The sequence below is a fragment of the Balaenoptera physalus genome, assembly GCF_965194825.1.
Source record: "Balaenoptera physalus genome assembly, chromosome: 14".
Lineage (NCBI taxonomy): Eukaryota > Metazoa > Chordata > Mammalia > Artiodactyla > Balaenopteridae > Balaenoptera > Balaenoptera physalus.
This window is the reverse complement of record NC_138893.1, coordinates 15,802,274-15,829,550: the sequence shown is the minus strand read 5'-3', so window position 1 is coordinate 15,829,550 and position 27,277 is coordinate 15,802,274. Positions and strand designations below refer to the sequence as shown.

General features: G+C 44.9%; 1 protein-coding gene and 2 long non-coding RNA genes across 7 annotated transcripts in view; 1 reads left to right on the top strand and 2 right to left on the bottom strand.

The window, feature by feature from the left end:
• ABCB10 (ATP binding cassette subfamily B member 10) overlaps positions 1-11,719 on the bottom strand; it is a 34,376-nt gene extending 22,657 nt beyond the window's left edge. For 2 of the 4 annotated variants that reach the window (XM_082424997.1, XM_082424998.1), the window contains exons 1-3: positions 9,713-11,719; positions 1,843-2,043; positions 902-1,104 (exon numbers count right to left, since the gene is read on the bottom strand). In XM_082424997.1, coding sequence (XP_082281123.1) covers positions 902-1,104; positions 1,843-2,043; positions 9,713-10,703 — 1,395 coding nt within the window. In that variant the 5' untranslated portion in view covers positions 10,704-11,719. The remainder of the gene's footprint in view (positions 1-901; positions 1,105-1,842; positions 2,044-9,712) is intronic. The other 2 variants (XM_082424995.1, XM_082424996.1) reach the window with 1 other exon arrangement.
• LOC309642936 lies at positions 6,403-9,705 on the bottom strand. The gene is made up of 2 exons (XR_014253451.1): positions 8,728-9,705; positions 6,403-8,194 (listed from the first exon to the last, which is right to left on the bottom strand). It is a non-coding gene; the product is annotated as an uncharacterized lncRNA (long non-coding RNA).
• Positions 10,554-18,392, top strand: LOC309642933. 2 transcript variants are annotated; one of them, XR_014253445.1, is made up of 2 exons: positions 10,554-10,665; positions 11,752-18,392. It is a non-coding gene; the product is annotated as an uncharacterized lncRNA (long non-coding RNA). The 2 variants fall into 2 exon arrangements; XR_014253446.1 differs by having other exon boundaries at positions 10,576-10,662.
• Positions 18,393-27,277: the final 8,885 nt, after the last annotated feature.

The following is a 27,277-nucleotide window of genomic DNA, read 5'->3' as shown; positions in this document are numbered from 1 at the left end:
AAAATAAAATAAATAATTTATAAAAAAACCACACACTATATTTTGAAATCTTAATATGAAAAAATAATATGAAATATCTAACAATTTTTATATTAAACACATGTTGAAGTGATATTTTGTTTATATTACGTAAAATTATTAAGATTAATCTCATCTCACCTTTCTTTTTGCTTTTTATTTATTTTTTATTTTTTTATTTTCTTTTGGCCATGCCACGCAGCTTGTGAGATCTTAGTTCCAGTTCCCCGACCAGGGATTGAACCCAGGCCCACAGCAGTGAAAGTGCCCAGTCTTAACCACTGGACCGCCAAGTAATTCCCTCTTTCTGCTTTTTACAACGTGGCTACTAGAAAATGTACATTGGCACACGTGGCCTGCACTACATTCCTACTGGCCAGCCGCGCAGGTCTGAAGAGACCCCTGGTGTGAAGAAGGGAGCTGGGCTCAGCCCCCAGCTACGGAAGGGACACGGGCCTGGGGGGAGCGGGCTCCCCTAAAGGAGTGCAGAGCTGCCTGCGTGTAGGAGGGGACCTGCTCCTGACAGGAGGAGGAGAGGAAACGAGGCCTCGGTCCCATCCAGGCAGCAGTGGCAGCTTCCTGCCTTTGGGGACGGAACTGACACCCCTCCTCTGACCCACGCTCAGCACCCGAGGGCCCTCCCACCCCCGTCACACGTTCTCAGAAAGCCCAGGCAACAAGGTAATTTTTCTAAATGCAACGGTCCGTTCTCCAGACAGGAATTCATTGCAGAGAAGTGAAGGCGCAGGTGCCACCCAGGAAGCGGCTGCTCCAGGTCCCCGCGGCCTCTGCGACAGCGATGATCACCGGAGCGCACCTCACGCCTGAGAGGGCGCGGGCCGAGCCCCGGCCGCAGGGCGCCCCGGCAGCCGGGCCGACATACCATCATGGCAACGCCAATGGAAGCCTGGGCTCCGGCCCTGAGCCCGTCCGAGAGGTTCTCGGTCACCGAGCGCCCCAGCAGGGCCGCGTCCGAGGACAGGCGGTTGATCAGCTCTCCGGTGCGCGTCTTGTCAAAGAAAGCGACCTCCTGCCTCAGAACCGAGGAAAAGAGCGAAGCTCTCAACCTATTCACGATGCGCTGACCTGCAAGGCAAAGAGCACTGGCGTCGGCTTGGGCTCAGCCGCTGACACGCAGCCGCGCGGCCCGAGGTCGGCGCCTCTTCTGAGCCGCAGCCCCGGAGGCCCGTTGGGCCGGCTCGGGGGCGGTGGGAGCCGGGCGCACTGACCGGCACGCGCTGGGACCAGCACCGTTCTCTCGGTGCCCACGATACAGCGGTAAACGGAACGTGACCAAGAGACTTCTGTAAAGTATAGCTTACAGAGAAGTTTTACGACGTTAACTTCTCAAAAGCTAATTTTGCTTCTTCTTCGCAATCTTTTCCTGGATTGAACTTCAAACGGCAACAACTAATGAATTATCTACAGAGTATTTCATCGGCTAAATGGCCAGCAACCGACTCGGAGTCGGGTGTCCCGGGCTCTAGCGTCACTGTGGTGTCACCGCCTACTAACAAGCAGGCCTCACAGTGACACCGACCGCTATCGTCCGGCTCCGCCTGCAGGGGCGGCACAGCGCGGGGCACGTCCCGGCTTCTGCGGCCGCCTCACTCAAACCTCCGGGAAGGCACACAGGCGACTGCGCTCCAATTCATGGGAGAGGAGGGCTGAGCACAGAGCAAGTGATCTACAACAATCCCCATCCCAGTGTTGGCCCTGTCCCCCACGGGGTGGAGGAAGAGAGGACAACATGGGGACCGGAGCACAGGGAACCCACGAGATCCGCCCCCCCCCCCACGTGGCCCAGGAGGAGGGTCGTGGCACCTGACGTCTGCATGAGGTAGACGCGGACGGCGTTGGCCGCGGCGCCGCACAGGAACACGCCGCCGAGCGCCAGGCAGAGGCTGGTCAGGCTGGAGCTGTAGTCCGCGGAGGGGTTTGTGTAAATGACGTCGATTATCTTCCCCAGGAAGAAGGGGGCGGACATGGTGATGACACTCGACACCGTCAGAAACCCAACTGCAGCTGGAAAACACAAGCAACTCTCCGGTTCATCGGTGCTTCGGCCAAGGGGCAGGGTGCTGAGTTCATCACGCTTCTTTCCCGAATAAACTTTTCAGAGCACGTGACGCTCTCAGATGCTGGGAGTCTCCTCCCTTTAGCTCCTGGACCCCTGACTAAAGGGAAGAACCGAGTAGGTTCTGGGGCCAGATCAGGCAGGATGACTGTAAGGGCACTGATCGTCCCCAAGTATCCAGACAAGACGGCTTTGCTTTACCCTGGTCTGTTGCTCTCTTCTTCCCCAGGAGTAACTGACAGCTAACCACAAAAATCCGTTCCAGCCTCCCTCCCGAGATGATATTTTTCCTACATTCGTGCTATACATTGTTATTCCCTGGCATCTAACTGTATCTTAGCTTGAAGATCAAACTATGCAGGTAAAGCTCTTGATTATGTCTAATATTTCAAAACACTTGAACCTTTGGAAAGCAGTTACAGGCAGCCATTACACATGTGATACATTCCTTCTTAATATTATTGCTCTGGGAAATAAAGTACCAGAATATGAGCATGATATAAAAATATGTAAGAACACAACTGTTCATGCTCCTTAAAAAAAAAAGACAAGAGGGCACAGTATCTTTTCAGAAAAGAAAATATCGAGAAAATCCAATTAGGAACAACATGTATCAGATAACGACATTCCTAATAAGAGGAATGCAAATTTACGCTACAAAGATGTATCAGTTTTCATCTAATGATTGGCAAAGATCAAAGAGTTTGACAGCACCGTGTTGGTGAAGCTGTGGGAAAAGAAGCATTTACACTGTTAGTGGGTGTGCAAACTGGTACAGTTGCAATGGCAGAGTGATGTGATCTTATCAGTCAAAACGTAAATGCACATTCCCTTTCATCCACCAATTCTATCTCTAAGAGTCTAACTTACAGATACACTCCCACATGTGTATGCAAAAAATGTACACTCAAGGGTGTTCATTATGACATTGCTTATACCAGCAAAAGATTCAAAATATCCTAAACATTCATTAATGGAGAAAAGTTAAATCAATTATGGAGCATTTATTTAATAAATATTATGCAGTCGTTAAAAAGAACGAGGTGAGTCTATAGGAAGCGACATGAAGCCATCCACCAAGATACACTGTTAGTGAAAAAGCCCAGGACACAGATGTTAACATCTGTGGGGCTTTTTTGCTTGTTGGTTTTCAAGTTCATGAATGCACAGAATATCTCCAGGAGAGTAACGAGAAACAAGTAACAGAGATTCCTTCTGAAGAGTGGCATCGAGTGACTGGGGCAGGGCACGTGCCACTGTGCACCTTCTGAGTTTGGTCCCACTTGGGGTCCAGCTAGCGCCATCACGGGAGAATCAATGGCGAGAACCCCAAGTGGACACAATGTGGGTTGAGCCCTGGGGAATGGGCGCTCCCAACACCCTGCAAACAGCTTCTCTATCTGTGTCTTGCCTAATGCTCACACTTCAGTGAAAGGCTTTACTTTCACGAAACGTTAATAAAAAGAGTAGAGGACGAACTCAGTGTGAACCTGTTGTTCAGTTGGCAAACAGAGCTCTAGGAGGAATGTGAGCCTGACTTAAGTCGGGAACATTGCACACACTCTCTCCCCTCCTGGGGGTCTTCTAATGGCCTCCCCTCAAGGAGGCCTGCTCTGCAACCTTAGCTGTTAATACAGACCCAAACACAGCAGCCTCGCCCTTCATTCTCCTCCTAGCACTTCCCAACGCTTCACTTTTCTACTGTCTCTCTCCAGTAGGATAAAAGATTTCTGTCTGTTTTTGTTCACTGTTATACCCCCACTGCCTACAGGGACAGGTATATAGTAAAAGCTCAATAAATATTTGTTGGATGAATGAACAAATAAACTGAACTTTGGCAAAGGAGGCATGAAAGCGTATCAGAGTTCGACAACAGCCTAAAGAGAATCGTTAAGATCTGGTGGCTCAGGAAGTCTGTGTGGCAATGACTCCTTTACCGGAGCCAGAAAAGCCCATGTGACTGGCTGAAAACCCCTTTATCACAACCGAACTGCATAATGTGAACCTGGCCAAGGGCCATTTCCTTCTGTTTTAAGAGCTGGGGTCTTGTTTCAAAACGCGGTGTTCCTGATGACAGTGCTCAGAGGGACTGAAAGCCCGAAGGGTGTAGGAGGCAAGTATAGCTCGGGTTCTGCAGGGCACGGTCACGGCAAACGGGCTGCTCCAGAAAGCAGTGGCCTGGGGAGCCGGGGATTAACCCGAAAGGCCTGTTTCATCTGTCATCAGCAGCCAGCTTCTCTGGTCTGTTTCTTCCCTTCGGCAAATACTTCCGTAAGTGTAATGTATGCAGAGTGCCATCAAGGTCCATCTCTCCCTCCCGCCTCTAGTTTTCAAACTCAAAGTTACAACTCCAAAATAAGAACCTGTATATCATGAACACACACTAGTTCTTACACAGTAATGATAATGATTACAAAGAGAAAGGAATTTGGCTGAATCAAAATTCGTTCCAGGATCTCCCCTCTCTTTCCTTTTAATTAAAAAAACAAAAACAAAGAACGATTGACGGCTTGTCTTATTGCCATTTGCCTCTTTCTTCTACAAGTTGAATGTATACAGAAGTTAATTTTTTTTTCAGCATTGGGTTAGCTGGATTCCTGTTAAGGTTTTACTACATAGCACCATCTGGGACATTCATGCATCATGTAGATTTGCGCCACAACTATCATCTCTGATTCCTCCCCAAACCTGACAAGCCAAGTATACCATAATCCTTCCAGAAACTCTTCTCCACCTTTTCTCCATGGTTAAGCATCTTGCTTGCTCCTATCCTTGCTTGACGGGACCCAAGCAACTGTTACCTGTCTCTTGACAGGTATCTTCAAGTATCTTTCTGTTACCCTCATTCTCCTGCATCACAGCATTCAAAGAATGAGAGAAATCTCCTCCGAAAGAAAGGGGATGGAAAATCTGAAACGGAGGCTGTTGGAGAAGGGCTGTGGCCGGTAGACAGCTCCTGGATGGACAGGTCTGGGGGGCGGAGGAGGCTCTAAAGCACGTCTGTCGCCACTGGATACGGGACACTGTGCTGGGCAGGTGCAGCTAGCTACCCCCATGTCACTCAAGGACTGAGGCACCAACCACCCACCACTCTCTGAAGCATCTGATATGCACTCTCTCCAGCAACGCTTTTATCACCCTCATTTTTTTTCCAGAGAGGAAACTCAAGCACAGAGAGGTGAGGGAGCTTGCCCAAGGCCACCCAGTTCATACACTGCAGAACCACATTCTGAGACAAAGCTTGTCTTCTTCATCTTCCCACATTCCAAGCCGAGAACACGGCAGGGGCCTCGCCTGGGGGTGAGGGCAGCCAGGGAGCAGAAAGGCTGCAGGACAAAGCTGGAACAGGGACTCTGGGGCAGAGAAGTACTGAGAAGTCAAGTGGAGGCATACTAGGATCCGGGTTCTAAAGTAGAACAGGGACTCTGCAGCAAGGCAGGCCTAAAAGGGCCTCGGGCTGGGGAGTGAGGCAGTCACATCTGCATTTTACACGATCCACTCTGGCAGCAGAGTGAAAAGAAAGGACCCGAGGCTCCCCTGATCCAGGCGAGAGGGGAACTGGGGTGAAACGGGGAGGGGCAGAGGGGATACGGACCGTGACAAGGACTGCAGATATTTTTAAGAACTAGATTCTACAGGACCTGAGAGTTTCAGATTTGGGATGCATGTTGGGAAGGTCAGTTCTGAAGTTGGGACTGACAGGGTCAGTGCCCTAGCTCTGCCATCTAGCTGTTTGACCTTGAGTGGGTCACTCAAACTCTCTGTGCCTCAGTTTCTTCATCTGTCAAATAGCAATAAAAAGAACCCCTCCCTCACAGAAATGTTGTGAGGAGAAATTACACACACACACACACGTAAAGCCTCTGGCCCAGTGCCCAGTATCTAGTAAACAGTAAGTATCCACTATTATCTATATTACAGCCGTCACCGCAAGGCGTCAGGAATGACCCGTGTCCCTGCCAGCAGCTCCACTCTCTGACGGGAGGGACAGAGGAGGAAAGGAGTTTTCTGTGTCTACAGGGAACAAAGGAGTAGAGGCCCGGTGCAGGTTCGAGGCTGAGGTGAAGGAGCCTGGCATCTAGCTAAGCTGTACAGGGCAGGAGGTGAAAGGGGCTGACAGCCAGCAAGAAGCGGAGGGTGAGGAAGCCTCGCGGGCTCGTGGAGTGACCTGGAGAACAAAGGTCTGGGCAAGGCCAGAGCATCGGGGCTGCCCGTGACCCAGTGCTCCTGTCCAGCAGACACGCGACGGGCGCCGCCCACAGAACTTAAAATCTTCCAGCTGTCACATTTAAAAGAAACAGGTAAAATTAAGTTTAATACCATAGTTTATTTGATCCAATATATCCAAAATATTAATCAGCATGCGATGAACGTTAAAAAGTAAAGAAAGTTCACATTTTTTCCACCACACTAAGTCCTTTCAAAATCTGGTGTGTGTTTCCGTCTTGAATCAACTCCGACTAGCAGTTTCGCAGCACGGATACAGCACGTTCATGCTTTCTCTGCCACGTGGTACTTGCGTAGGGCTTTCTGGAGCGGTCTCCACTGCGGAGGCTCAGCCTCACTGTCCCACCAGTGCTGGCCCTGTCAGACCCTCTGTCCCGGCTTGGGCTGCGGGAAACAGGCTGCGCCCTCTCCTTGCTTACCGCACCCACTGGTTTCACCACTCTGTTCGTTTTGGTCACGTCATGGTCTGTCTCCATAAAATGTAACTACAAATGCAGCAAAAGCTCCCGGCGGGCGTCTGGTTCTGAGAACTGTCCTCTTCTCAAACCACACAAGCCCTTATCAGCGTTTAAGTGAACACCCTGGGGTGGAGGGCTGGACGTGCACCTGCCACACCTGACCAGGGACCTGCCTGCAAAGCATGAGCAAGACAAGCTCCTCTGCACCGGGCCCGCCGCACAGAGACCCTCCATCGGCGTCTCACGGCCCCCTAAGACCCACGGCTCCCTCCTAACTCCCAACTCCACGCACGGCGCACCCCGCCTCTAACTCACTGGGAGCCCCAGCAGCCGCTTCTATCTGCCAGGCCCGGCAGGACGGCTCTGACCAGTTACCTCTTATCCCATCAGCCCACAGGGGCTCCTCAGTGAGCTCCTCCATCTTTTAAGACTCCTGTGACCAAGGTGATAAGATGAAGAATTATCAGTGAAAAAAGACTGCAGAGCAACCTTTTAGGCCACAGCTGTTGGAAGATATCTGCAAGTTCCTACACAAAGTGAGACACAGGGAGGAGGGGCCGCGGAGATCATCGAGGACTGTGGTTCCTTTAGGAGAGAAATGGAAATGACTGCTCTCAACAGATACCTACAAGCATGTCAAATGGCAGACCCTGTTTTTAAAGTTTCTGCCACAAATCACTTAAGATCAAAGTTTTCTGGTCACACAGTTCAGGCAGCATGCTCGCCAGACTACTGAACACAGATGAAAACACTGTTATTCAAACGTACAGCTGAATTTTTGGAAAAGGATTTTTGTATTCCTTTTTCTAAAAATTAACGAATTAACACTGGAATTCCTTCTGTTCAACTCAGCTTTTTTTGGCCTCTTGATTTAAAAGTACACACACACACACACACCCCCTTGCTCTTTATTTCCAGTTGCAATGAGATGTGCCGGCTTCTGAGGACACTCTTACAACGACAAGTTACAAATTAATGGTGACCCCCCTCAACGTTCTCTCAATCTTTCAAATGCCAACATCCAAAGGGGCTGCAATATATCATATATAATAATTTCTAAGGAAACCGTACGTCCCAATAAGGAGCTTTCATCATATTAAATACAATAGCTATTTATTACCTGTTTAAAAGGTGGGAAAAAATTAACGTACCAACCCCAGACTTATTTCTTCAAATTATACATTCACAGTGATTCAATGCAGCAGATCTAAATAGCTCCCCTTCTTAAAATAAAAGGAGATACAGCTCTTCTCCTGTTTAAGGCTGTCTTCTCAGCATGCCAGCAGGCAGGACACGTGGGACCGGGCAGGAGGGTACAGGGATGGTGATCACAGGAGAGGCAGGGCTGGGCCACCCACTGTGGCCAGCATGTGTGGGTGCCACGGGGCCCGACACCTAAAGACCTTCTTGACATCTAAAATTTCAGAAACAAAACAAAACTGGATTTCCTTACGCTTACTTTTAGTTACATACGGGAATGACGGACACGCCCCTCAGGGCTCAGGGTTTCTAAACTCAGGCCTCCCTCTGGGTCTGGTCGGACTATCACTTATTCCTTTTTTGAAGGCCCCCTGAGCCCTGCTCCGTACCACACACACAGGCTAAGGACTAGACACAGAAAGGTGAGGCAGACACAGCCCCTTTCCCAAGCAGCTCACAATCCAGTGAGAGCTCCTAGCCTCAACATTTTCTTTTAAAAGAGGAAAAAGGAAAAAATCTTTATTTGCATCAAAATACACGCACAACCGACTGAGCGATGAGATAGTTCTCTTTATACCTCGGTAATACCAAGAACCCCCCTAAACTGTAACAGTCAGTGAGAGGTATAAATGTTCCCACTCTACTGCCCTCCTCCATGGCACCAACCTGCCCTGAATCACAAATAGCTCTCTAGGACTATCCTTCCTAAAGCAATGGATTTGTAACCAAAAAAGGTGGGATTCTCACCTCTTTCAAGCCTAAGAACCTCACAAGCCCTCTTTGCAAGCCCGCATCACATGCGCAGTTTTATCTCCAGTCACAGGATCTTTTCATCAATGTTTCTCCCCCACTAAGCCGCAAGCCCCAGCAGGAACGGGCACCATGTTTCTTCCGCTCATCAGTGGAACCCAAGGGCCTAGCACACAACGAGACTCAATATTTATTAAAGAAACGAAGACTTGGAGAAATCTCAAAACCTCTGAGATCTTACAAGGCCCTTGCATTTAAACATTTATCCATTTATGGCTAAAATGACAAGCTATACAAAAATCTGTTTATCTGGATTTTGTTTCTAAAAATATTCATTTTGATTTCTTCTTAAAAATTACTCAATTATGATTTAGTTGGGTTATGATTTACAGTTTCTCAACATTTCTGGAGTTTACAGATCACTGATCATGGCCAGTGTTGACTCTTCTGAAAAGAACTTAGTAACTTCCTGCCTACCACCCAGGAGACAAAAAGCAGGGAACAAACCTGAAAAGTTTACACTGTTTTGCTTCACAGAGTAAAAGTATTGTTGGCTGCTTAATAAACTTGACTGAAGCACGCGCATATGAGAACATAGGTTTATCTGGGGCTAGGATTAATTTTACAAAGATAGGGGGAGAAAACCCAGGTCATTCTGAGAACGCCGGCAAAGTAAAAACGGAACAGACCCGAAGACTGCAACACTGAGATGCCGCCCCACTTGTATAATATGTATCAAGATAAGAAAACAAACATTAGCTCTGGGAGCAGATTCCCGGCGGGCCTGCCGGCTCCACACCGCTACAGCAGGCGCGCTCGGTCCGCACTCCAGGTGGGGACGCCCAGGTACAGGCACCCCGTCCTCCTCACCGTTTCCAGTGACCCCGGGTCCCCTTGCCGCCCCCGCAGTGCCCCTCTCGGCGGCCCCAGACCTCGCGTGTGTAAGGTCGCGGTGACCGAGGGGAGGGGACGGGGGCCCTACCTGCCAGCCTCCGCCGCTCGGGCTGCGCCAGCCTTAGGAGCTTCTGGGCCTCCGAGCGCCCGGCAGCCATGGGCCGCTGCAGCGGGTCGTGTCCGGGGGTCGCCGCGGCCGCAGGCAAGGCCGGCTCGCGCAGCCAAGTCTCGCCCCCGCCCCGCGCGACCGCCGCTGGGCCGCCGGGGAGCGCGGCGCGCGGGAGCCGGGGGACGCCGGACCCGGCGAGCGCCCCGCACCTGGAGGGTCCGGAGGGCCGCGCCCACAGCGCCAGGAGCCGCGCCAGGCCCGCGCCGCCCGCGGGGCTGCCGGGACCCCCGCCCGGGCAGCGGCCCGCCCGGCACCGCGGGCCTCGCGCGGCTTCGCCACCCTCGAGGAGCGCCGGCCCCGCGTCCCCAAGCCGCGCCGGCGCCAGGCGCGTCGGCGGCGCCCGGGTCCCGGGGGCGCGGGCGGCTGGGCCCCGCCTCAGGAGCAGCCGCAGCGGCCAGGCCTGGGGGCCGCGCATGGCGCCGCGTCCGAAACTTGCGCCTCGGTCCGCAGCCTCTCCTGTGCTCGCCGCCGCCGCTCGCCGGCTTGGACCACCGCCCCGGCGACCGCCCCATCCCGGCCCGCGCGGCCCCGCCCCGGGGCGGCGAGTCCATCCCCGACCACCCTCGGGCACCCCGGCCCGCAGCGCCCCCCACCGGGCGGCCCAGCGACGGGCGCGCCGCCGGAGCCGCGGTGGCTGAAGCGGAAGAAAGCGCCGCGCGCCGCTGCGCCTGCGCACTGCCGCGCGGGGAAGCAGTTTCGCCCTCCTCTGCCCCTCCGGAGCAACCTGGGAGCGGCGCGGGCCCTTTCTCACGCCCGCGCACGGCGGAGCGCGCAGGCGCGATCGCACGGGCCCGGCGCCGGAAAGATGCCGGCGGACAGCGCGCTGCGGCAGTGCGCGGGCTTGGGGACCGCTGTGCGGCACGGGCTTGGCGGTGAGTGAAACTTGGGTCTCTGAGAGGGAAGGGGTCATCTCATAACGTGGACAGACGCGCGGGAGCGGACGTGGCCCGGGCGCGCCGGCCGCTCCGAGTAAGGCCAGGCAGAACGAGCAGTGTTTTAATACCCGAGCGCGGAAAGGCGGAGGGGAGGGTCCAAACCCACCGGGACGCGGAGACTTCACGGCAGGGCGTCTGTACCCCGGAGTCTGGTCCTTATCTAAGAGTCGTGGTTCCGGAAGGTGGATAGCTTTTTGTTGACTCGTCAGTATTTTAAAGGCCGGGACTCGGGTGAGGCCAGTGAGAGGCAATTGCCTCAGTTACAGTATTTATGGATTCGGAAAAAAAAGTCAATAATCAAGATAAATATTTTAGTTAAAAATTTTTTGAAGGCCAAAATTAATGCAAAAAACCCCATAATGAGCAATATATCAAAATTTCAAATGCAGGATCTGCCCCTGCACTTGTACGAGCCCACCTCTCTCTCCTCACCTTGATCCCAGCCCTGGAAGATTCATTTCCAAAATCAAGCAGTTAGCAGCTTTGTTTGCCAATTTGTTTAATTTTTTTGCGTTAAAATACCGTTTATCTTGATTACTGGGGCTATTTAGGGTTCCCCTAAATTTTGCCCCTAGGAGAGTGCCTCACCTACCTCCCCCTACTTGGGGCCCCGGTAGATAAGGAATGTAGGACTTTTGAGGAGAAGTACCCATAATGGAAAGATAATGCGGGATTAAATCGCACCCTAAATGCCCCTGTGAAGACGGCAGGAAGCATGCCATCCTCTAAATTCCAACCTCTGAGAGCCAGGGGGGCATGGAGTCCCCCCAGGTTAACTTAGGTCAGCCTCTCCCTGGTGTCTACATTCTAGAAAGCAAGCTGTGATTGAAGCTGACGCTGCTGATTTATGAGTAGGTATGTCCTACTGGGAGAGATTTTGTTAGGTGACTTCTGAAAACAAGGGAGATACAGCGCCTCATACCCCACATCATGTCAGAGAGTGACCTTCTCCCAGTTGGAGAGAAAGTGACAATTTTAACTCAAATCTAATCTTCCTCTTCTTTTCTGTTTCCTACTTTCCAGAAAACTGCTGCTGCTGCTTGCTGGGGAAGGCAGGACTGGCCTTTGTTTTCTGCCTTCCCTGGAATGAAGTCCGCCAGCCCTTTTCAGCCAGCGATCTCTGGGGCCTGGAGTCAAAAGAAAAATACCTGAAGTGTAACTGATGAAAAAAACAAAACTCTCTGTGTTGCTTGCACTTCTAACAATCAGTCAGTTGATAATCTGAAAATTATCCCTGACAAAACTGTCATGCTTAAAAAAAACAGAACAAAGAAACCCCACCCAGCTATCATATGATATTCAAGGCAAGAATTTTTTTATTTACTAGCAAAGAATCTAAAGAAAACGTCCATGGCTCTTTAAAAAAAAATACAACGGGGGAATGGAGCAGGGAATAATAATTGGCTGAAGGATCATCTGGACTTATATAGTCATCACACCAAAAAAAAAAAGAAGTGTGGCCTGCTCTAAATATATATATTCAATATATATTGGCAATTATATATATATATGTATATATATTCCCATTTTAAACTAAGGATAACTTCTCACTGCCTTTTTAGAAGTTAGGATAAAATTCCTTGGCCACTGAAAAGGGCAAGAAATGCTCTAAGGTGAGTTTGGGAAAGAAGGAAAAAAACCACTTAGATGTGAGTGGATTAGTAGTACAAAATTCCTCAGGAAAGCAAGGGAAGGCTGCACATTAATTCTGAGACAACAAGCAGAAGTTCAGATGCTACCCACAGCAAGACAGAAAGGGCTCTCGGCAGAGGGGTGACTGAACCAAGTAGTGAAATCTGGCCCTTGGTGAATAGATGCTTAATAGGTTAGGCGGCCAATAGGTGTCGAATTCAAAAAGGATGTCTTTTGGCTGAAACTTGAGATCAGTAGAGACTACTTCAGGAACAGCTCCTCGTGTGGGTCCTTGTCGCTCTCAAAGGGCGACAAGGTGGACAGCAGGAGGGGGCCCCCCTCGGAGCACAATAGCACGGGAAGCAGACAGAAGTCTCCCCAGCCTGCAGTCTGATCTGTGATCTAATGGGGGATCATTTGACCCTTCTTAGTTCATTTCTTTTTCTCTGCAGCTTGCAGCTCATCCTGTCAGGGACGGGGTGGCAGGGTGATGGCTGAAGGTGGAGCATGCAGTTCAGTGAATCACAAACGAAAGGACTAGGACCCACGTGGGGCAGAAGTGCTTTGTAAGTTCCTCTGAAATAAAGCTTTTGGTAAGTCATCCACACTGTGTGCTTACAGCAAATACCGATATGGCTCAGGCAGGCTGAATGCAGTGTATGTAGAAGGTGTCGGCCTCTTTGGCTTTTACCTTGTCTCTCTCACCTTCTTCCAAAAGATTCTAGAGAAAGGTTGTTATGGGTTAAATTGTGTCCCTCCAAAAAAGGTATGTTGAAATCCTAAACCCCAGTACTTCAGAATGGGATCTTACTTGGAAATAGAGTTATTGCAGATATAGTTCAGATGAGGTCATTTTGGAGATGGAGTAGGGTGTCCTTATAAGAAGGTGGCCATGTGAAGACAGAGACACACGGGGAAAAGCCACGTGATGACAAAGGCAGATATGGCAGTTATACAGCTGCAAGCCAAGGAACACCAAAGATGGCCAACAAATCACCAGAAACTGCCAACAGGCAAGGAGGGATTCTCCTACAAGTTTCAAAGGGAGCATGGCCCTCCAAAACCTTGATTTCAGAATTCTACCCTCTAGAACCATGAGACAATAATTTGTTTTAAGCCACCCAATTTGTTTTTGTTTTATTAAGGTAGCTCTAGGAAAGTAGTACAAAGGTCAGTATCTCGTCTGATACTGCAACACATGCTCACTATTTGTCCACTTACTCATGTTTGGCCAAAAAAGCAACTGAGTTATTCAGGCTACTTTATTTATTTATTTTTTTAAAAATATTTATTTATTTATTTGGTTGCACTGGGTCTTAGTTGTGGCACGTGGGCTCCTTAGTTGTGGCATGCAAACTCTTAGTTGCGGCATGCATGTGGGATCTAGTTCCCTGACAATGGATGGAACCCGGGCCCCCCCGCATTGGGAGAACAGAGTCCTAACCACTGCGCCACCAGGGAAGTCCCTATTCAGGCTACTTTAAATAGTCAGTTTGCAGATCACATCTGGTACAATGCTTAACTTCATTTTACCAAAAAGTATGCTCAGCAGCTGTCCAGATTTCAGGCTACACAGAGAACCTTGCATGAGCTAATGAAATGTAGCTTGGGACTGTTCCACAAAAGACAGCATAAATGAAACTAGACAGTGCACCTGATTCTATGCTCTTTATAACATTTAGGTATGGTATTTTTTCTTAGGTTAAGAGGCTGAGGTTGTACCCAGATATATAGAAAAAGCACTCATACCCTATTACTTTTCTCATTCAGTTCTAGTTTCACCTCATGCTTAAAGATGCAAGGTTGACTGCAGGGTATATGATAACTATACTTTTCAATCCAAAATATAAGATCTTAACACCATCATTCCCATTCCAATTTGTAGATCTCTAACTATAAAATTAGGTGCCGACCTAATAGAAAAATGGGCAAAGAAAATGAACAGGCACTTCACCCAAAAGGAAATTCAAATGGCTCAGACATATTAAAAAAAAAGAAAAAAAAAAAGATGTTCTATCTAATTTATAATGAGACACGAAAATTAAAATGACAAGCAGATACCCTATTCCTTTAACAATTTAGTGACGATCAAAAAGTTCAACTATATTGTATTGATGAGAGTGAGGTATAAAAATAGGCAAGGCTGATGTAAATTGCCGCAGTAGTTCTGGAAAGCTCTTATATCTATTAAAAATTTAAATGCATATATCCTTTGATCCTGCAAACACCCCTAGGATTTTAAAAAATAGACTTTATTTTCCTAGAGCAGTTTTATGTTCACAGCAAAATTGAGTGGAAAGTACAGAGAGTTCCCATGGACCCCTTTTCCCACACACAGCACAGCCCGCTAACCACCACACCCCCACCAGACGGGACACTTGTTACAGTGGATGAACTACATTGATGCGTCATCATCACCCAGAGGCCATAGCATACATTAGGGTTCGCTCTTGCTGCTTACATGCTGTGGATTTTAACAAGTGTATAATGACATGTATCCACCGTAATAGTATAATAGAGAGTATTTTCAGTGCTCTGAAGATCCCCTGTGCTTTGCCTATTCATCCCTCCCTCCCCCCAACTCCCTACAACCACTGATCTTTTTACTGTCTCCATAGTTTTGCCTTTTCCAGAATTCCATATAATATAGTTGGAATCATACAGCATGTAGCATTTCAGATTATCTTCTTTCACTTATAGTATACATTTAAGTTTCCTCCATGACTTTTCATGGCTTGATAGTTCATTTCTTTTTATTATTGACTAATATTCCATTGCCTGGATATACCACAGTTTATTAATCTATTCACCTAATGAAGGACATCTTGGTTGCGTCCCAATTTTGACAATTATGAATAAAGCTGCTATAAGCATCTGTGGGCAGTTTTTTTGTGGATGTAAGTTTTCAACTCCTTTGGGTAAACACAAAGGAGCACCACTGTTGGATCATACCATAAGAGTATGTTTAGTTTTGTAAGAAACTGCCAAACTTCCTTCCAAGGTGTCTGTATATTTTGCATTCCCACCAACAATGAATGGGAGTTCCTGTTGCTCCACATCCTCGTCAGCATTTGGTGTTTTCAGTGTTTTGGATTTTAGCCATTCTAATAGGTGTGTCACTTCTAGGAATTTAGGCTATATATACTCCCACATGTGTGGAATGATAAATATGTACCAAATATTTATTACAGTATTGTTTATAATAGCAAGACTGTAAATTACAGTCCAGCATTAGGGCATTGGTTAAATAAATTGAGGTACATTCATGCAATGGAAGACCATGCAATCTTCAAAAAATGAGGCAGCTCTACATGCGCCAATTTGGAACCATACCCTAGATGTACAATGAAAACAGCAAGGTGCAGGGCTGCATGTATAATATAGTGTATTTGTGTAAAAAATAAAAAATATAAATACACTGACAGACACTAATATTCATATATTCATAGAATATATTTGGAAGGATACACAAGGAACAGTGGTTGCCTCTGGGGAGAAGTAAATGGGGTATAAGGGTAGGTGTCCTTCTGTAACTTTTGGATTTTTCACCGTTATTCAAAAATCAGTTAAAACTATTGACTAACAACTAAGAAAACAAAGATAAGAAAAAAAAGGAAGAAGAAATTTTTTGAGATAGCAAAAGATTACCTAAAAACAAAATATGAGGGAGTTCCCTGGTGGTCTAGTGGTTAGGATTTGGTGCTTTCACTTCCGTGGCCAGGGTTCAGTCCCTGGTTGAGAAACTGAGATCCCGCAAGCCATGTGGTGTGGCCATAAATAAATAAATAAATAAAAATAAAATACCAATCTCCATCACTGTCTATAAAAATAGATAAAGAACCCGCAGCCACTTGAGAAAATTGACAGAGAATGGTCAATTCTGAGACACACTGTGGTAGATTAGACCTTAAAGATACAGAAGGAATTCTCAAAACCTTCAGGCAAAAGGGTTAAATAACTTGCAAGGGCAAGAGAACTAGACAGCATTCAGACTTCAGACTTCTCCAAAGTAGCACACAAAGTAAGGCAACCATGGAGCAGCAATGAAAAGATAAGTATGAACTAAAGATTTTAGTGTGTATTAGTTGCCTAGGGCTATCATAACAAATTACCAAACTTGGTGGCTTAAAACAATGGACATTTATTCTCTCAGAGTTGTGGAGGCCAGAAGTCTGAAATCAAGGTGTTGGCAGAATTGGTTTGTTCTGGTGGCCCTGAGGGATAATCTGTTGTTCCATGCCTCACTCCTAGCTGCCAGTGGGTGCCAGCAACTCTCGACATTCTTGGCTTGTAGCTGCATAACTGCAATCTCTGTCTCTGTCTTCACATGGTCTTCCCCTCTGTGTCTCTGTTTAAAATCTCGCCCTCTTTTCTCTAGAAGGAAACCAGTCATTGCATTTCAGGTCAATCCTAAATCCAGGATATTCTCATCCCAAGATTTGCAGATAATTATATCTGCAAAAACCCAATTTCCAAGTAAGTTGATGCACAGGTACCAGGGGTTAGGACTTGAATATCTCTCTCTTTTTTAAAAAATGTTAATTTATTTATTTGGCTGTACTGGGTCTTAGTTGCAGCACACGGGATCTTTAGTTGTGGCATGTGAACTCTTAGTTGCCAGGGATCAAACCTAGGCCCCCTGCATTGAGAGGGCGGAGTCTTAGTCACTGGACCACCAGGGAAGTCCCTTGAACATCTCTCTTTGTGGGACAATATTCAACCCACTATATTCTCCTTCAAGTATCAAGACTATAGAAAAATTGATTTGACCATGCAAAAGCTTGCGAAAAACAGAGTTTATGAGCCCCACTTGAAGAGTCTATTAGAGGATGAACTTCAACTAAGTGATGTTGGGGAAATCTTTTATAAAGTCAGTACAGTATTGGTACTGATTCCTGCTTAAAATAATACAGAAACAATTACAGACTGATGTCACTTATGATTATCAAGGCTAAGATACTTTATTATTTGTTAGGGCTGCCTGAACAAAATATTACAGACTGGGTGGCTTAAACAGCAGAAATTTATTTTCTCACAGTCCTGGAGGCTGAAAGTCCAAGATAAGGTGACAGCAGGTTTTGGTGCTTCTGAGGCCTCTCTCCTTGGCTTGCAGATGGCCACCTTCTCCTTGAGTCTGCACACGGCCTTTCTTTTGTATGCATGCCTGTCTTGGTCCAAATGTCGTCTTCTTATAAGAAAACCAGTCACATTGGATTAAGACCCACCCTAAAGACCTCATTTTAACTTAATTACCTGTTTAAAGACCCTATCTCCAAACACAGTCACATTCTGAGGTACTGTAGTTTAGGACTTCAACATTTTAGGTAGACACAATTCAGCAGACAGATACTAAACAAAATATTAGTAAACAGAATCTACCACCACAATAAGGAAATAATGCATCATGTCCAAATACAATTTACTCCTAAAATCAAGGTTGGTTCAATATTTGGAAATTCATTAATATAGTAAATTGACCGTTGAATAACATGCAGGTTAGGGGCACCGACCCTCTGTGCAGTTAAAAAATCCAAGAATAATTTATAGTTGGCCCTTGGTATACACAGTTTCTCCGTTATCTGAAGATCCTCTGTATCCCCAGCTCTACATTTGAGGATTCAACCAATCGTGGATTGTGCAGTACTATAGTATTTACTATTGAAAAAAATTTGAGTGTAAGTGGACCCACACAGTTCAAACCCATGTTGTTCAAGGGTCAACTGTATGTACGATATTAACAGATTTAAGGAGGAAAATAATATCATCTCCCTAGATTTTGAAAAGTCATTGACAAAATTCAACTCTTATTCCTATTCATATGTATATCATATATCTTCGCTCTAAACCACCATCTACTTAGAGGGGAAATACTAGAGGCATTTCTCTTAATATCAGGAACAGGAAAGGATGCCCATTATGTACGTCACTACTTAACATTGTATTGATACTAGAGGTATTAACCAATGCTAATTATAAAAGGAGACAGGAGAATTGGTAAAAAAAAAAAAAAAAAAAAGTAAAATATCTCTATTGCAGATGATATGATAGTAACCCTCAGTAACCTCAGAGAATCAAAATTAAAGCTGACTCAACAAAAAGTTTCATTAAGATAGCAAAATATTGTACAATATCAGCATACAAAAAATAAGAGGGACTTCCCTGGTGGCGCAGTGGTTAAGAATCTGCCTGCCAATGCAGGGAACACGGGTTCGAGCCCTGGTCCGGGAAGATCCCACATGCCACGGAACAACTAAGCCCGGGCGCCACAACTACTGAGCCTGCGCTCTAAAGCCTATGAGCCACAACTGCTGAGCCCTTGTGCCACGACTACTGAAGCCCGCGTGCCTAGAGCCCATGCTCTGCAACAAGAGAAGCCACCACAATGAGAAACCCACGCACCGCAACGAAGAGTAGCCCCCGCTTGCCGCAACTGGAGAAAGCCCGCGCGCAGCAACAAAGACCCAACGCAGCCAAAAATAAATAGATGAAAGAAATAAATTTCTTAAAAGAAAAATAAGAGGCTTCAGATACACAACTGCCATTTAGACAATATAATATAGAAAATGTATTTAGGAATAAACATAAAAACAAATGTGCAAAATTTATATGAGGATACTTTGCAACACTTCTAAAAGATACAACAATGAATTTTAAACAAATGGAAAAACATCCAGTGTTCTTAGATAGAACATCTCAGTATCATAAGCACATTAGTTCTCTGTAAGTTAATTTATGAATTTAATATGACCTCAATAAAAATACCAATAAATCTTTTCTAGGACGCAATCAATTTGATACTGAAGTTCATGTAGAAAAATAAACATACAACTAGGAAAACATGGCCAAAATATAGGAAAAAGTATTGATATTACCTAGTAATTAAGTGCTTATTAAAGCCATGAGATACCAGTCTCTGCCTACTAAATTAACCAGTTGCATTAACCAGTATATTAAATGAACCAAGATATTTAAAACAACAAGTATTTACTGTATAGCACAGGGAACTATATTCAGTATCTTGCAATAACCTATAATGGAAAAGAATCTGAAAAAGAACATTTATATATATAATGTTTTAATGTTTTCAATTTTTAATGTTTAAAAATTTTAGAATTTAAAAAATTTTTTTAATTAAAAATTTTTTTTCTTTTTCTTTAACATCTTTATTGGAGTATAATTGCTTTACAATGGTGTGTTAGTTTCTGCTTTATAACAAAGTGAATCAGTTATACATATACGTATGTTCCCATATCTCTTCCCTATTGCATCTCCCTCCCTCCCACCCTCCCTATCCCACCCCTCTAGGTGGTCACAAAGCACAGAGCTGATCTCCCTGTGCTATGCGGTTGCTTCCCACTAGCTATCTATTGTACGTTTGGTAGTATATATATGTCCATGCCACTCTCTCACTTTGTCCCAGCTTACCCTTCCCCCTCCCCGTATCCTCAAGTCCATTCTCTAGTAGGTCTGCATCTTTAGTCCCATCATGCCGCTAGGTTCTTCGTGACCATTTTTTGTTTTTGTTTTTGTTTTTAGATTCCATATATATGTGTTAGCATACGGTATTTGTTTTTCTCTTTCTGACTTACTTCACTCTGTATGACAGTCTCTAGGTCCATCCACTTCACTACAAGTAACTCAGTTTCGTTCCTTTTTATGGCTGAGAAATGTTCCATTGTATACATATGCCACATCTTCTTTTTTGTTTTTGTTTTTTATTATTATTTTTTTAACATCTTTATTGGAATATAATTGCTTTACAATGGTGTGTTACTTTCTGCTTTATAACAAAGTGAATCAGTTATACGTATACATATGTTCCCATATCTCTTCCCTCTTGCATCTCCCTCCCTCCCACCCTCCCTATCCCACCCCTCTAGGTGGTCACAAAGCACAGAGCTGATCTCCTGTGCTATGCGGTTGCTTCCGACTAGCTATCTATTTTACGTTTGGTAGTGTATATATGTCCATGCCACTCTCTCACTTTGTCCCAGCTTACCCTTCCCCCTCTCCACATCCTCAAGTCCATTCTCTAGTAGGTCTTTGTCTTTATTCCCATCTTACCACTAGGTTCTTCATGATTTTTTTTTTTCCTTAGATTCCATATATATGTGTTAGCATACGGTATTTGTTTTTCTCTTTCTGACTTACTTCACTCTGTATGACAGACTCTAACTCCATCCACCTCACTACAAATAACTCAGTTTCGTTTCTTTTTATGGCTGAGTAATATTCCACTGTATATATGTGCCACATCTTCTTTGTCCATTCATCCAATGATGGACACTTAGGTTGCTTCCATGTCCTGGCTATTGTAAATAGAGCTGCAAGGAACATTTTGGTACATGACTCTTTTTGAATTATGGTTTTCTCAGGGTATATGCCCAGTAGTGGGATTGCTAGGTCGTATGGTAGTTCTATTTTTAGTTTTTTAAGGAACCTCCATACTGTTCTCCATAGTGGCTGTATCAATTTACATTCCCACCAACAGTGCAAGAGGGTTCCCTTTTCTCCACACCCTCTCCAGCATTTATTGTTTGCAGATTTTCTGATGATGGCCATTCTGACCGGTGTGAGGTGATACCGCAATGTAGTTTTGATTTCCATTTCTCTAATGATTAGTGATGTTGAGCATTTTTTCATGTGTTTGTTGGCAATCTGTATATCTTCTTTGGAGAAATGTCTATTTAGGTCTTCTGCCCATTTTTTGATTCAGTTGTTTGTTTTTTTGTTATTGAGCTGCATGAGCTGCTTGTAAATCTTGGAGATTGATCCTTTGTCAGTTGCTTCATTTGCAAATATTTTCTCCCATTCTGAGGGTTGTCTTTTGGTCTTGTTTATGGTTTGCTTTGCTGTGCAAAAGCTTTTAAGTTTCATTAGGTCCCATTTGTTTATTTTTGTTTTTATTTCCATTTCTCTAGGAGGTGGGTCAAAAAGGGTCTTGCTGTGATTTATGTCACAGAGTGTTCTGCCTATGTTTTCCTCTAAGAGTTTGATGCTGTCTGGCCTTACATTTAGGTCTTTAATCCATTTTGAGTTTATTTTTGTGTATGGTGTTAGGGAGTGTTCTAATTTCATTCTTTTACATGTAGCTGTCCAGTTTTCCCAGCACCACTTATTGAAGAGGTTGTCTTTTCTCCACTGTATATTCTTGCCTCCTTTATCAAAGATAAGGTGACCATATGTGCATGGGTTTATCTCTGGGCTTTCTATCCTGTTCCATTGATCTCTATTTCTGTTTCTGTGCCAGTTCCATACTGTCTTGATTACTGTAGCTTTGTAGTATAGTCTGAAGTCAGGGAGCCTGATTCCTCCAGCTCCGTTTTTCTTTCTCAAGATTGCTGTGGCTATTTGGGGTCTTTTGTGTTTCCATACAAGTTGTGAAATTTTTTGTTCTAGTTCTGTGAAAAATGCCAGTGGTAGTTTGATAGGGATTGCATTGAATATGTAGATTGCTTTGGGTAGTAGAGTCATTTTAGCAATGTTGCTTCTTCCAATCCAAGAACATGGTATATCTCTCCATCTATTTGTATCATCTTTAATTTCTTTCATCAGTGTCTTATAATTTTCTTCATACAGGTCTTTTGTCTCCTTAGGTAGGTTTATTCCTAGATATTTTATTCTTTTTGTTGCAGTGGTAAATGGGAGTGTTTTCTTAATTTCACTTTCAGATTTTTCATCATTAGTGTATATGAATGCAAGAGATTTCTGTGCATTAATTTTGTATCCTGCTACTTTACCAAATTCATTGATTAGCTCTAGTAGTTTTCTGGTAGCATCTTTAGAATTCTCTATGTATAGTATCATGTCATCTGCAAACAGTGACAGCTTTACTTCTTCTTTTCCAATTTGGATTCCTTTTATTTCTTTTTCTTCTCTGATTGCTGTGGCTAAAACTTCCAAAACTATGTTGAATAATAGTGGTGAGAGTGGGCAACCTTGTTTTGTTCCTGATCTTAGTGGAAATGGTTTCAGTTTTTCACCATTGAGGACGATGTTGGCTGTGGGTTTGTCATATATGGCGTTTAGTATGTTGAGGAAAGTTCCCTCTGTGCCTACTTTCTGGAGGGTTTTTATCATAAATAGGTGTTGAATTTTGTCAAAAGCTTTCTCTGCATCTATTGAGATGATCATATGGTTTTTCTCCTTCAATTTGTTAATATGGTGTATCACATTGATTGATTTGCATATATTGAAGAAGCCTTGCATTCCTGGGATAAACCCCACTTGATCATAGTGTATGATCCTTTTAATGTGCTGTTGGATTCTGTTTGCTAGTATTTTGTTGAGGATTTTTGCATCTATGTTTATCAGTGATATTAGCCTGTAGTTTTCTTTCTTTGTGACATCTTTGTCTGGTTTTGGTATCAGAGTGATGGTGGCCTCGTAGAATGAGTTTGGGTGTGTTCCTCCCTCTGCTATATTTTGGAAGAGTTTGAGAAGGATAGGTGTTAGCTCTTCTCTAAATGTTTGATAGAATTCGCCTGTGAAGCCATCTGGTCCTGGGCTTTTGTTTGTTGGAAGATTTTTAATCACAGTTTCAATTTCAGTGCTTGTTATTGGTCTGTTCATATTTTCTATTTCTTCCTGGTTCAGTCTCAGAAGGTTGTGCATTTCTAAGAATTTGTCCATTTCTTCCAGGTTGTCCATTTTATTAGCATAGAGTTGCTTGATGTCTCATGATCCTTTGTATTTCTGCAGTGTCAGTTGTTACTTTTCCTCTTTCATTTCTAATTCTATTGATTTGAGTCTTCTCCCTTTTTTTCTTGATAAGTCTGGCTAATGGTTTATCAATTCTGTTTATCTTCTCAAAGAACCAGCTTTTAGTTTTATTGATCTTTGGTATCGTTTCCTTCATTTCTTTTTCATTTATTTCTGATCTGATCTTTATGATTTCTTTCCTTCTGCTAACTTTGGGGTTTTTTTGTTCTTCTTTCTCTAATTGCTTTAGGTGTAAGGTTAGGTTGTTTATTTGAGATGTTTCTTAAGGTAGGATTGTATTGCTATAAACTTCCCTCTTAGAACTGCTTTTGCTGCATCCCATAGGTTTTGGGTCATCGTGTTTCCATTGTCATATGTTTCTAGGTATTTTTTGATTTCCTCTTTGATTTCTTCAGTGATCTCTTGGTTATTGAGTAGTGTGTTGTTTAGCCTCCATGTGTTTGTATTTCTTACAGATTTTTTCCTGTAATTGATATCTAGTCTCATAGCGTTGTGGTTGGAAAAGATACTTGATACGATTTCAATTTTCTTAAATTTACCAAGGCTTGATTTGTGACCCAAGATATGATCTATCCTGGAGAATGTTCCATGAAGACTTGAGAAGAATGTGTATTCTGTTGTTTTTGGATGGAATGTCCTATAAATATCAATTAAGTCCATCTTGTTTAATGTATCATTTAAAGCTTGTGTTTCCTTATTTATTTTCATTTTGGATGATGTGTCCATTGGTGAAAGTGGGGTGTTAAAGTCCCCTACTATGATTGTGTTACTGTCGATTTCCCCTTTTATGGCTGTTAGGTGTTTGCTTTATGTACTGAGGTGCTCCTATGGTGGGTGCATAAATATTTACAATTGTTATATCTTCTTCTTGGATTGATCCCTTGATAATTATGTAGTGTACTTCTTTGTCTCTTGTAATAGTCTTTGTTTTAAAGTCTATTTTGTCTGATATGATAATTGCTACTCCAGCTTTCTTTTGAGTTCCATTTGCATGGAATATCTTTTTCCATCCCCTCACTTTCAGTCTGTATGTGTCCCAAGGTATGAAGTGGGTCTCTTATAGGCAGCATATATAGGGGTCTTGTTTTTGTATCCATTCAGCCAATCTGTGTCTTTTGGTTGGAGCATTTAATCCATTTACATTTAAGGTAATTATCGATATGTATGTTCCTATTACCAGTTAATTAATTGTTTTGGGTTTATTATTGTAGGTCTTTTCCTTCTCTTGTGTTTCCTGCCTACAGAAGTTCCTTTACCATTTGTTGTAAAGCTGGTTTGGTGGTGCTGAATTTTCTTAGCTTTTGCTTGTCTGTAAAGGTTTTAATTTCTCCGTCAAATCTAAATGAGATCCTTGCTGGGTAGTGTAACCTTGGTTGTAGGTTTTTCTGCTTCATCACTTTAAATATGTCCTGCCACTCCCTTCTGGCTTGCAGAGTTTCTGCTGAAAGATCAGCTTTTAACCTTATGGGGATTCCCTTATGTGTTATGTGTTGTTTTTCCCTTGCTGCTTTTAACATTTGTTCTTTGTATTTAATTTTTGATAGTTTGATTAATATGTGTCTTGGCGTGTTTCTCCTTGCATTTATCCCATATGGGACTCTCTGTGCTTCCTGGACTTGATTAACTATTTCCTTTCCCATATTAGGGAAGTTTTCAAATATAATCTCTTCAAATATTTTCTCAGTCCCTTTCTTTTTCTCTTCTTCTTCTGGGACCCCTATAATTCGAATGTTAGTGCGTTTGATGTTGTCCCAGAGGTCTCTGAGACTGTCCTCAATTCTTGTCATTCTTTTTTCTTTATTCTGCTCTGCAGTAGTTATTTCCACTATTTTATCTTCCAGGTCACTTATCCGTTCTTCTGCCTCAGTCATTCTGCTATTAATCCCTTCTAGAGAATTTTTAATTTCATTTATTGTGTTGTTCATCACTGTTTGTTTGCTCTTTAGTTCTAGTTCCTTGTTGAACGTTTCTCAAATTTTCTCCATTCTATTTCCACGATTTTGGATCATCTTTACTATCATTATTCTGAATTCTTTTTCATGTAGACTGCCTATTTCCTCTTCGTTTGTTAGGTCTGGTGGGTTTTTGCCTTGCTCCTTCATCTGCTGTGTTTCTCTGTCTTCTCATTTTGCTTAACTTACTGTGTTTGGGGTCTCCTTTTCGCAGGTTGCAGGTTCGTAGTTTCCGTTGTTTTTGGTGTCTGTCCCCAGTGGCTGAGGTTGGTTCAGTGGGTTGTGTAGGCTTCCTGGTGGAGGGGACTAGTGCCTGTGTTCTGGTGGATGAGGCTGGATCTTGTCTTTCTGGTGGGCAGGTCCACGTCTGGTGGTGTGTTTTGGGGTGTCTGTGGCCTTATTATGATTTTAGGCAGCCTTTCTGCTAATGGATGGGGCTGTGTTCCTGTCTTGCTAGTTGTTTGGCACGGGGTGTCCAGCACTGTAGCTTGCTGGTTGTTGAGTGGAGCTGGGTCTTGGCATTGAGATGGAGATCTCTGGGAGATTTTCGCTGTTTGATAGTATGTGGAGCTGGGAGGTCTCTTGTGGACCAGTGTCCTGAATTTGGCTCTCCCACCTCAGAGGCACAGCCCTGATGCCTGGCTGGAGCACCAAGAACCTGTCCTCCACACAGCTCAGAATAAAAGGCAGAAAATAAATAAATAAAGAAGAAAATAAAATAAAGTAAAATAAAATAAAGTTATTAAAATAAAAAATTGTTATTAAGAAAAAAAAATTTTTAAGTAAAAAAACAAAAACAGACAGACAGAACCCTAGGACAAATGGTAAAAGCAAAGCTATACAGACAAAATCACACAAAGAAGCATACACATACACACTCACAAAAAGAGAAAAAGGGAAAAAAATATATATATCGTTGTTCCCAAAGTCCACCTCCTCAATTTGGGATGATTCGTTGTGTATTCAGGAGTTCCAGAGAGGCAGGTACATCAAGTTTACTGTGGAGCTTTAATCCGCTGCTCCTGAGGCTGCTGGGAGAGATTTCCCTTTCTCTTCTTTGTTCGCACAGCTCCCGGGGTTCAGCTTTGGATTTGGACCCGCCTCTGCGTGTAGGTCGCCTGAGGGCGTCTGTTCTTTGCTCACACAGGACGTGGTTAAAGGAGCAGCTGCTTCGGGGGCTCTGGCTCACTGAGACCGGGGGGAGGGAGGGGTACGGATGTGGGGTGAGCCTGTGGCGGCAGAGGCCGGCGTGACGTTGCACCAGCCCGAGGCGCGCCGTGCGTTCTCCCGGGGAAGTTGTCCCTGGATCACGGGAGCCTGGCAGTGGCGGGCTGCACAGGCTCCTGGGAGGGGCGGTGTGGGTACTGACCTGTGCTTGCACACAGGCCTCTTGGTGGCAGCAGCAGCAGCCTTAGCGTCTCATGCCCGTCTCTGGGGTCCGTGCTGATAGCCGCGGCTCACGCCCGTTTCTGGAGCTCGTTTAGGCAGTGCTCTGAATACCCTCTCCTTGCGCACCAGGAAACAAAGAGGTAAGACAAAGTCTCTTGCCTGTTCGGCAGCTGCAGACCTTTTCCCGGACTCCTTCCCGGCTAGCTGTGGTGCACTAACCCCTTCAGGCTGTGTTCACGCCGCCAACCCCAGTCCTCTCCCTGCGATCCGACCGATCCGACCGAAGCCCGAGCCTCAGCTCCCAGCCCCGCCCGCCCCGGCGGGTGAGCAGACAAGCCTCTCGGGCTGGTGAGTGCCGGTCGGCACCGATCCTCTGTGCGGGAATCTCTCCGCTTTGCCCTCCGCACCCCTGTGGCTGCGCTCTCCTCCGTGGCTCCGAAGCTTCCCCCCTCCGCCACCCGCAGTCTCCACCTGTGAAGGGGCTCCTAGTGTGTGGACACCTTTCCTCCTTCACGGCTCCCTCCCACTGGTGCAGGTCCCGTCCCTATTCTTTTGTCTCTGTTTTTTTTTTTCTTTTGCCCTACCCAGGTATGTGGGGAGTTTGCCTTTTGGGAGCTGTGAGGTCTTCTGCCAGCGTTCAGTAGGTGTTCTGTAGGGGTTGTTCCACATGTAGATGTATTTCTGATGTATCTGTGGGGAGGAAGGTGATCTCCGCGTCTTACTCTTCCGCCATCTTGAAGCTCCTCCCCTTAAAATTTTTAAGATTAAAAATTTTTTAAATTAAAATTTTTTTTATTTAAAAAATTTTAAATTATAGTTTTTAAAACTAAATTATAATTAAAAATTTTTTAAAT